The sequence below is a fragment of the Vanacampus margaritifer genome, chromosome 3, assembly GCF_051991255.1.
Source record: "Vanacampus margaritifer isolate UIUO_Vmar chromosome 3, RoL_Vmar_1.0, whole genome shotgun sequence".
Lineage (NCBI taxonomy): Eukaryota > Metazoa > Chordata > Actinopteri > Syngnathiformes > Syngnathidae > Vanacampus > Vanacampus margaritifer.
This window is the reverse complement of record NC_135434.1, coordinates 27,644,152-27,655,973: the sequence shown is the minus strand read 5'-3', so window position 1 is coordinate 27,655,973 and position 11,822 is coordinate 27,644,152. Positions and strand designations below refer to the sequence as shown.

Below are 11,822 nucleotides of genomic sequence, written 5' to 3'. Positions count from 1 at the left end.
CAGCAGCCAGGAAGAAAGAAGGCAAGTTCTGACATTCTTTTTCTCCCCCATGTTAGATGAAGTCCATCAAGCTCAATCCAACCACCCCGTCACGCAATATTTATAGGGGAAACTGTTGTTTAAAAAAAAATTCTACACTATTAATGTAAAGAAAATTATATATTCAATTGAAAGTATTCTCTTAGGTCAGGAACTTGACCACATGTAGAACAACAGCCATTTTAGGGTGAATTTTACCACCCCGTCATGTTTTATTGTGATGGGGTGGTAAGGGATGTGATGGGGGGTGCTTTAACACGCTCACAAAATGATGTCCAAATTATGTAATATTGTAGATTCAATGCATAGAATAAAAGTCTTTATTAGATCCCAAGTACTTGCAGGAGAGTTACAATTTTCATGTTCTTGACCAAGTGTTACAAAATATATTTAATATGTTCAATCCATTTTCCACTTTTTGAGTTAAATTGTTCTTTACCTTTGAACAATTTTTGTTAAGATGTCTTTAAAAAGAATGAAATGCTTATCAAATTATTGAATATTTCATATTTTTCCACATATTGAATGTTTAACATTTGCTTAAAGGGGGAAGTCAACCCAAAATAAAAAAACAATCTTGACAATAATATGTTAAATGTGACCTCACTAGTCTAAACATGACATTCTGATTAATATTACACTTGTGGAATATGAGTTAAGCATACCAATCAGAGCTCAACTGTTTTCTGAAGCTGAGCTGCTGAGCAACATTGATGTCATGTTCAGTCGACAGCAAGTGGCAAAATGGCCGCCCTAAGATGGACAAATACAGTTGGATTTTGCTTCATAACTCATATTCCACAAATGTAATATTAATCATAATGTCATGTTTATACTAGTGAGGTCACATACAACATATTATGGTCAACATATGTTTAAAGTTGACTTATACTTTGTTTTTTTACAAGCATATGAATATACTTGCACTTTTCTGGCAAGCTGTTGTACTAATACGTTTTGACATTATTTTGGCTCTTGTATCATTATCATCACCATGCCTACATTCATATCCAGAATTAACAACAGTGTCTATTGTCAGATGAATGCTAAAACCAACAGATCATATAAAGAGAGACAGTTTGTCCATACCACCCCATCATAGTGTCATCTTGTTAAAAAAACAGAAGAGGGAAATTGAGTGAAATGCTTCATAAATTAATGCTGAATAATACTTTTGTAGATTAATCAAATTACTACAGTTTTTCTCTCTCCAAATAGTACATGTTCTATATACAGAAAGAGAAATTCCTGCTATACTACAATGTGGTCATCGATGTCTGTCTTCCAAAATGGTAGCGGCACTTGGGTGAACTACACTTGCAGCTTAAGTATCTACTCTTCACCATCCAGTAATGATCACCATAGTCAAACCTGATGAAGAGAAGGACCGAAATATGTTATGCTCTGGTAATTTTAACAGTACTTACCTAAAAAGATCTAAAAAGCAAACAACACAAAATTAAGAACATTATACATAGTTCATTTTCGTACTGTTTCAAGAGTATAGGCAGTACTAGGTCAGTAGGGCTCAACAGACAGTAATATCACTGACCCGATCTGGTCACCAGCTTTAATGGTTCTGCTGGAGAAGAAGGCAATCCTAGGGAACCGCAAATCCTGATGCATGGTGAATATCTTCACGGCCAACAGGTTGGGCTCACACAGATGGTTAATGAAGCGGCCGATGTTACCAAAAAGTCTTGCATCAATGCAGTGTATGTCATCTACCTGCAGAGGGTGACAAACACAACAATATTTACTTAATCTCAATGTCTGTGTTCTAAACATTTGTGACGTCACGCTCGGCAGACGCTTGGCAGGTGTCAAGCGCTAGTAAAGTGTTTTCACTCCAAAATTAAGTACATTTTACAAGAAGTGTTCAGAGTATATCTTATTAGGGGCTGAGGCACGAACCCACAACCTTCAGGTTGGGTGACAGCCACGCTAGGAGCTGAGCCACACCACTCCTGCTATGTTGCTGGTGTCAGGTGGAATCCTCGTACCTTCCAGCCATTTTCTTGCTCGTTTAGTCACCAGAAATGCATTAGCTTATAATGGCAAACAACAAGACGAATATGGCTCACATGATAGAGTGTCTGCCTACCAAGATGAAGGTCATGAGTTCGCTCCTCAACAGTTGAGTAACTTTTTAAAATAAATAAACTGGGAAAATGTACCCAAAACTCTCCTTGTAAAATGTATAATATAATTAAAAAAACGTCACTAGGTTTTTTCACGTAAATATCACCTCTTTTTTTCTTTTTCTTTTACAGCGGAGGTGAATTATTACACAATAGATTAATTTGCAATTGCACATAGGCATTCATTCACACACTGATTTATAATATAAATCAAATAACCGAAAATATCTTCTCCAAAGCTGGAGAGGTCATAAAAACCAAATGCTGCAGAAATGTTTTTCGTGAAACACCCAAATCCCCGTCCCAGTGTCACAAGCATTTTATTCAAATACCATCATCAGTTTTTGTTGCACAAGCATGTCACTTTTTCAGTAAAAACTGACACAAGAGGGTCTTATTTTTTAATTACGCTTTGCCCTTTTGCTAAATGTAAATGAAATATACTTTTATCCAGCAGATGTCACCACACTGAATTGGGTCAAATGCCTCGAAGCACTGACCCATTTCAACACAATTGCTTTAGTGGTACAGAAAGCAGTGGTGAAACAGTATCATGACTCACTACACTGATTTGTGGCAAATGCTCCATAACACTGAATCATTTCGACACATTGCTTCATATTGATTCACTGCTTCAGAAAGTTTTGGTTTCTCCGTAACTACTATACATCACTGTTTCTTAGTGTGTATATATGTATATATATATATATGTGTGTATATGTATATATGTATGTATATATGTATGTATATGTATGTATATATGTATATATATGTATATGTATATACGTATATATGTATATACATATATATATGTATATACATATATATATATACACATATATACGTATATACATATATATATATACACATATATACGTATATACATATATATATATACACATATATACGTATATACATATATATATATACACATATATACGTATATACATATACATATACACATATACACGTATATACATATACACATATATACGTATATACATATACATATACACATATATACGTATATACATATACATATACACATATATACGTATATATGTATATACATATATATATATACATATATACATACATACATATACATATATATATATACACATATACATATATATATATACACATATACATATATATATATACACATATACATATATATATATACACATATACATATATATATATACACATATATATATATATATATATATATATATATATATATATATACACATATATAATTTTTTTCCCTTCTTTTTTCTATTTTTGCCGGAAGACACGTCCGTTGGCATCCGTCAAATGGCAAACTAGCACAGAACACATTGGGCGGGACAGGAAGACTGACGCAGTTTAAAAATAAATAATTCTGCTTACTTTTCAGAATAAAATACTCACCAGATACTATTTCGCAATCATGTCAGCAAAACGCCATAATGCTTAACGCGTAATTCACTGCAGTGAACATGGATGAGGTGAGATTTATAATGGAGGTGGATTATATATATGACACGGCACATCCTTTTTATTTGGACAACCGAAAAATGGATGCTGCAAGGAACGTCATAGTAGAAGCTGTGGGAGCGGACGGTGAGTTTAATTGAAGTCCACCTCTCTTTCTGCTTCTCTGTTGAGCACAGACTTTGTGTGTTTGTCGTTTTTAATGCTACATTATCGCGCGCGATCACGCATTACACGGCGGGAAGTTATCATCGACGAAGCTGTGCACAGCCGGTGAGTATTGTTCATAAAATTGACGTGTCCGGAGCACGCAGTCAAGACACAGCAGAGCAGAGACGCAACGTGCACGTATGCGGTGTAATCCCGGGGTAGCGATTGTCAACCCACCTTATCGTTAAGTGTAAAGAGGAAAGAATCATTCTCTCTTGTGTTAGCTTCTGTGTCTGTGATGATTTCACCAACATACCTGTGAAAATGGGAAAGGACAATTTACATACATGTTAAAAGTAAGCTACCAAATTCAATGTGTTAATTTCATAACATTTTCCTCACTCGCAAATAAATGTCCCCTGAGGGACATCCTGCATGACTCTCACTCCCCAGCCCATTCTCTTTGTTTTGAAGAGCTGAAGTCGGACTCTAGAAACAAAAAGTAGCATAAAATAACAAAGAATTACCGAATTTCATCAGACAAAATGTTTCAAATTTAAATGTATTGAATATTATCAGGGAGAGGTAACATGCAAAAATCTCTGAAAGGTGTTCTTTAGTTAATATTACTATTCCACATGCTAGGAAGCACTTTGTTAAGATATCTAATAATAATCAAAATAGGGCATCATGCCCTGCAGTATGAATAAAGCATTTACATTTTGGTAAATATAAATAATAATACAGTGCAACCTCAAATTAAGAACGACTAGTTTTACAAACTTTTCAAGTTTCAAACAACATTTTGGAGAAAAATATGCCTCTAAGTCAGGGCTCTAACATGCATACATGTTAGTGATGTGCCTGTTTGTGTGCAGTAAGACTGTAATAAAACCTAAACAAATAAAAAAACAATACATAAATATCAAACGAACAAATGTCCGCAGGTTCTGACATTAAGCCTCTTTGTGCAGGGCCACCGGGAGCCATGTTGTGATGGCCCCGCTAGAACCAACACTGGTCCTGTATATTCATGATATTATCCAACAAGTTTGAATGATTATTTAATATTTAGTGTCTTTATACTGTATTCTTTAAGACTAACCCACAACCTCTGGATTGGGAAACAACCATTGTACCACAGATCCATGCCAATGTAACTCATATTGCAAAAATACTTGGCTGTGGTTTTTCATACTTGTTAACTACCACAATGTCGCTCAGAAAACACAAAACAACTCCAAAAAACATGCATACATATGGGAGCAGCAATCCGTGAGTTATTCACAGAGTAGGGCACAAATATTGTTGTAAAAGTTATTAACTACAGTAAGAAAACAAATATATAAATTATAAAAATATCCATCCATAATCAAACATAATTAGAGCCATCTGATATGTAATCAATTGAAATTGTGAGGTGGCGAGCGATTTCCCGATAAAACTATTTTTCCAACTAGCAGTAGGGAAAACTGACTGTGATAGCAATTGGTACAGTTAGGACCTTTCAGCACAGCTACTTCAAGGATATTTAGTGAGATATCCCGTAGAGTTGAATGAAGGAGAATTATAAACCTAGAAGCATTTAATAAAGCAACAAATGTTTGCGGCAATTGCTTGACAGCAATTTACTGTAGATTGTCTCACTTCACTCCATTTTGAACAACTCTATTTTTGCAGGTCCTCCAGCATGAGCAGGCATGGTTACACTCAAACAGCACTGGAGGATCCTGCTGACAGAAGTCCAGCAACAGGCGGCCCTCCTACGTAGACACATTATTATTATTAGCAGTAGTATTTTTTTTTTTAGAATTGTTTCTGGTGACATAATCATAATAAGGATGTTACATGTACACTCCATAAAACTGAGGAAACATTTTGTTATGTGTCAAACTTACACTGTCATACCAACATTGCAGACTGAGCTGACCACACGCGCAGGTATTGGATGAGCAGTCATCTGTGCAACTGCAATGCTAAATAAAACAATTAAAGAGCTATTACATGAACTACATACTAGAGCTGTCAAAATTTATTGATTAATCGACAAGTAGTCGATTATCAAATTAATCGACAACTATTTTAATAATAGAGTAATTGTTTGGAGACATTTAAAAAAAATTAAAATGGTCTAAATCCTGTGATTTCAGCATATCAACAGTAATTGTTCACTGATTTCTGTAGTCTTTCATGAAAGAAGACTGATTATCTTCTGTGTTTAATCAAAATACGGCATTTGTAAACATCAGTTTTTACTTAATTAACCAGTGATTGGTGTTTATTTTGTATTAGTAATTTAAGGGAAAAAAAAGGTGGATTGATGTTGTATTATGTTACCAGATCGGTCATTGTTTTCCAAACAGTTATCGGGGGAATTATTTTGTAAAACACTTCAATGCAAAATCAGATTAGTCGATTAATCAATTGAATAATTAATAGATTAACCGACTCTAAAAATATTCAATAGTGACAGCACTACTACATACTGTAAATTATGAAATAGTACATCTGTTTACTCTGTCTCAAAATAAGTGTCTTAGCTTGCATCCAAGATTCTATCACTCTGACCACAGATGTGGCATTACCATTAGTGGTAATATTCAGCTCAAACATACAAACAAATATGGTCCGTCAGGGCATAGGAATACAGCACTTAACATATTGACCCATAATGATAAAGCAAAAACAGAATGCTTGAAAATACTGTCATAAGTATACATACTTTGACTGTACACAATACTACCTAATTCAGATAACATTTCCAATCTGGATTGGCTGGATTTGTGTCAGAATGTACTTGCAAATGCATAGATCTACTTTCCTCCACATATCCCGAAGCAGGTCGTAGGGGAAACTATCAAATTAGGCATGGGCTGACTTCAGTGTTTTTGTCCACCATTTCCAGGGGAAACCAAGACTAGATGTGAGAAATGCTTCCTCCAGCGTGTCCTAGGTCTGAGTTGGACATGTGTGGAACACTTTGCCAGTGTGGTGGTGTTGATGATTTCTCATGCTTCTCTCTCCATCCCTCCCTCATCCTATCTCTCCCTTGTCCTCCCTGTCTCTCCATCTCAAACAAACCGATTGAAGCAGGTGTTCATCCATACTGTTTTCTCGTTTTGTTTAAAGTATCTCCATTTGTATTATTACTTCTCCATTATTCAGTGCTGAAAACTTACCTGTAGTTGAGTTATGTCCTTGTTAATGTTCACTGAGGAAGTGACACAGTTGTCTGGTATGTATTTAAAGTTTCCAGGATATGGCTCATTGTCAACACCATTAACGCAGTTTATGGGAACCTTCTCATAGCCCCGAGAAATGTCCCTAAAAGAAGAAAACAGGTATAATGTTAAGAATAGACCTGAAATAATAATCATATTCAATAGGGATGGGTGAATACCAATACCAGGTATCGGGCTGATACCTGTGCTTATTTTAAGGAATCAGTACTCGTGATGGCGACCGAAACCAACATCAGCGGGAGCGATGTTGAGCCGAGTAATGGAGTAGACGTGTCTGGTTGAGCTCCGCAGAACTTTCATTCAAAAATGGCACTTTTTTGACAGACTGCGCTTTTGTTTTAGTCTTTGAGTTGTATTTTGATTTTGCACTCAAGTCAAAGGGCGACAAATGGCTGGCAAGTCTTCGAAAACACGCAATGCAACTTTGTTGCATGCGAGGCCTGGTGGCCCCAGCTCATCCCCGGATGAAAGTGATAAAACAGCCCCAGACGACGGAACTGCGACACTGACCACTCAAGCCTTCAAACAAGAGCTACTTATGTGACTGCGCGACAAGATTGGCAGCGTGATAAAATCCAAAATCAGAAGGGTGCTGGAGAAGGAAATGGAGGGATTCAGAGCAGACATCACAGTTATAAAATCCGAATTACAGAGCACGGTTGCTACGGAGTTAGCCACGCTGAAAAGCACCACCAGCGAAATGGAGAGGAGTTTATCGTCATGCACGGACGATATAATTTCGCTGCAACGTGAGGTGGCTCATCAAGGCTCAATCGGATTCATTACAGGAGAAATGTGAGGACTTGGAGGCGAGGTCCTGAAGGAACAACATTCGGATCGTCGGGGTGCCGGAAAATCATGAAAGTTCTACTGTTGCCGTAGCGGCGCTGCTCCAGAAGGCGTTTAGCCTTGCGGAAGCACCACTGCTGGAGAGATCCCACCGCTCGCTGCAGCCGGCACCCAAGCAAGGAGACCGACCTGATTATGATTGTGGCTCGCATGCACTTCTTCAAGGACCGCGCCAATATTCTTCACCTCGCCAGGGAGAAACAACAGGTCAACGTGGATGGGATGACTGTCTCTGTGTACCCGGACTTCACAACACAAGTGGCCAAAGTCCGAGCGGGGTACAACGGCGTGAGACGGCAGCTCCGTGGATTAGAGGGGGTTCGCTTTGGTATAATTTACCCAGCCTGCCTACGCATCAGTCACGACAATCGGGACCGGATATTCGCGTCACCGGAGGAAGCCCAGACTTATATAAATGAGACTTTTGCTCCACGGGGAACAACTTCCAGCGAGTAAAGGTCTTGTAAGGACTATATTATTTACAATTATTCCATTCGCTGGCTGTATGAATCCTCCATTCTATGTGTGAGCATACATACTTAAGTTGCCCATCATCATTATTTATTTATTCCCCCCCCCCATTAGTTTTTGTTGCTGTTATTATTATTACTGTTATCATTGTTATTATTATTATTACTATTATATTATATAAGATGGAAAACATATTACATATATTTTTTAGTATTATTGTATTATTATCGCTTATTATTTTTATTATTATTATTATTATTATTATTATTATTACGTATTATATTATTACGTAATTTTGGTTTAATTTTCTGTTTTTGTTTCACAAAAGCCATAAAGCTGCCTCGCTTATTCATGTCACTAAGTTCTGCAGGGTTCTAGTTTGTGGTCTAGTGTTAATAAACCTCATTTATGATAGGGTTTAGCCTTGTGTTTGGTAAGGCTAGTGCGACCTGGCTGTTTAGGACAGGTCGGCAAGGGTTGCCAAGGCCATTTTGATTTTATTTGTGTGTTCTGTGTAGTTATTGTCTGTTAGTTCTATGGGTATGCTCTGTTCGAATTTTCTTGGTGAGGACCAGTGATGTGTTTTTAGCTTCAAAGCTGGTGGCAGCGCAACATTTGTTATTCAAAGCAATGGGAAAATGACTAATACATCAATTTTGGATTCAATCAGATTCATAAGTTGGAACATTAAAGGGATACAACATCCTATTAAACGTAACAGGGTTCTTACACATCTAAAAGCGCTGGCACCAGACATTATGTACCTTCAGGAGACCCACCTAAGGTCTAATGAGCATGCAAAGTTGAAGAAGGGTTGGATTGATTATATATTTCACTCCAATTATGGAGATAGGTCTAGGGGAGTGGCAATATTGATAAGAAAAGGTATTCCATTTGTACCAATTAATGAGTTGTTAGACAACAATGGACGGTTTATCATTGTGACTGGTAAACTGTATGGTAACTTAGTTGCCCTTGTTAATTTGTATGGCCCTAACTGGGACAATCCAGAGTTTTTCTCTAGCCTTATAGGCAAACTACCTGAGCTCACTTCACATCTGCTGATATTGGGTGGAGATTTCAACTGCACACTACAACCAACATTAGACAAATCACACCCAATGCGTAATAGGTCTGTGTCAAAATCAAGCTTACTGATTTCTTCGTTTATGCAAACATAATTTGCTTGACCTTTGGAGACATTCTAATTTAACGTCTAAACAGTTCTCCTTCTTTTCACCGGTACATCTTTCATATTCAAGAACAGTTTTTTATTTGATTGATCGCAGGGCTCTCCCTCGTAACCAACTGCTCGTGGCAGTTTGATCCAGTTCCTTTACAAAGTTTATTTCCGAGGAGATAGATTTTTATCTACAAGTAAACAGCAACCCTGGTATGTCGTATTCTACTATATGGGAATCACTCAAAGCCTATCTTAGAGGGCAGACTATTTCATATGTAGCCCATAAAAGTACAAATCAAACCAAATGACTTAAGGAATTAGCCCAAATGATATTTGACCATGACAACAAACTTGCACAGAATTTTTCACCTGCTCTTTATAAGAAACAACTCCTACTGCAAGCAGAATATGACAACCTCTCTATAAAACAAACTAAACAGTTACTTTAAAAAAACAAAGCAAACATACTATGAACATAATGATAAGGCAGGAAAATTGTTGAGTCATCAATTAAAGCAACAAACAGCCCGTAGAGCTATCCCTGAAATACATACCTCATCAGTTCTAACCACTACAGATCCCCGGACCATTAATGACAGATTTAAAGCATATTATGAAGAATTCTGCACGTCGGAATCTCCAGAAGTTGCAGAAATCCAAACCTTTCTGGACAATTTACAACTGCAAGAAATTGTGGTAGAAGACAGGGCCTCCCTTGATGCTCCTATAACCAACCATGAGATAAATCAATCCCACGAATCCAGAGATCTTTGTTGGAGATGCCCAGACAAAAGGGAGGGTTTGGTCTTCCGAATTTTTAATTCTATTATTGGTTGGCTAATATTTCCAAACTGACACACTGGATTTCAACATATGCGAACAAATCCGGTCCGTCATGGACAGGCTTGGAACTTGACCTTGATTCTCACTGTTCACCCATTTCTCTCATGAGTATCCCGCTGACCATTAATGTTAGTCTTCAAGGAATGACTACAGTAGTCAGAAATAGTTTAAAAACTTGGTTTCAATTTAGGAATCATTTCCATTTTAATCAACCGCTTACGCTGTTTCCATTGGCACAAAATCACGTTTCCTCCATCACAGATGAACATTGCCTTTGAATTGTGGCACAGGAACCGTCTAATATTTTACGCCAATCTCTTTATCAATGGCCCATTTGTTTCATTCAGCGCATTACAAAAATAACATAATTTGTCCAGTAGCCACTTTTTCAGATACTTGCAAGTACGTAGCTTTGCGGAGAAAACTTTTCCATTTCCCACTTTGCTTCCAAAAAGTGCAATAGACATCATCATGGGCCGAGATCCTGAAGCGAATGGTGTGGTATTAGCAATCTATAAAATAATTCTGGATATTGACCCACCTTCGTGTGATAAGAGCTGAAGACCTGGGTACTCTGCTCTCTGATGAGGTATGGCAACGCAACTTGAAGCGCATACATACCACTTCTATGTGCCTGAAACATGGCCTTATACAGTTTCAAATTGTTCATCATTTGCACTTCTCGCCTGAGAAACTGGCAAAGATTTACCACGGTAATAATCCTGTGTGCCCAAGGTGTGGGCTCGGCCCAGCGACCTTAGGACATATGTTTTGGCTGTGCAATTCACTGACTGACTTCTGGATTGGAGTTTTTGAAGCTGTGTCCTCTATTTGTGGCAGATCAGTCAGTCCTGACCCAATAGTTGCAGTCTTTGGGGTGCTTCCAACAGGTGGGCTGGGAATTTCTGCTCCACAAGCAAATGCTGTAGCTTTTCTTACTTTGCTAGCTCGGAGGCAAATCCTTTTACAATGGAAGTCAGGAAACCCTCCCTCGTTTAGGCAGTGGGTCGAAGGGGTACTGTCAGTAATACCATTTGAAAAAATGCGACATAACCGGATGAACCTGCGGGACAGTTTTGTCCAAACTTAGACTCCTTTTATGGAGTTTGTGCAGAACATGTCCCTTTCATGAAACTGTTCTCCTCCTTCTGTCAGCTCACTTTTAGCTGTTTTGTGGAGTATTATTTTTTCCCCATCAGGTCCCTATCTCTCGTAGCATAAGTCTTTTGATGTCAAGTACCCGTTTTTCCCCCTTTCTGCTTTAGGCCTTGGGGGTTAGGGGGGTTTGTTTAATAATTTTTGTCAGTTTTTTTGTTGGACTGTTTGTTCTTTAAACTGAAAATCTATAAATAAAGTATAAAAAACACAAAATAACATCAGCCAATTCCAGTGTCGGCCACCATCTTGTGACCATTTTACTATTAG

At 37.6% G+C, this 11,822-nt stretch overlaps 1 protein-coding gene across 6 annotated transcripts in view; it reads right to left on the bottom strand.

The window, feature by feature from the left end:
- Positions 1–344: 344 nt before the first annotated feature.
- The window catches only part of LOC144049067 (histone-lysine N-methyltransferase EHMT1-like), a 53,388-nt gene continuing 41,910 nt past the window's right edge, over positions 345–11,822 (bottom strand). For 5 of the 6 annotated variants that reach the window (XM_077561674.1, XM_077561672.1, XM_077561675.1 and 2 more), the window contains 7 exons: positions 6,989–7,133; positions 5,708–5,785; positions 5,457–5,572; positions 4,212–4,298; positions 4,047–4,125; positions 1,592–1,767; positions 345–1,410 (listed from right to left, as the gene is read on the bottom strand). In XM_077561674.1, coding sequence (XP_077417800.1) covers positions 1,296–1,410; positions 1,592–1,767; positions 4,047–4,125; positions 4,212–4,298; positions 5,457–5,572; positions 5,708–5,785; positions 6,989–7,133 — 796 coding nt within the window. In that variant the 3' untranslated portion in view covers positions 345–1,295. Of the gene's footprint in view, positions 1,411–1,591; positions 1,768–4,046; positions 4,126–4,211; positions 4,299–5,456; positions 5,573–5,707; positions 5,786–6,988; positions 7,134–11,822 lie in introns of those variants that run through there. The other variant, XR_013293470.1, reaches the window with a different exon arrangement.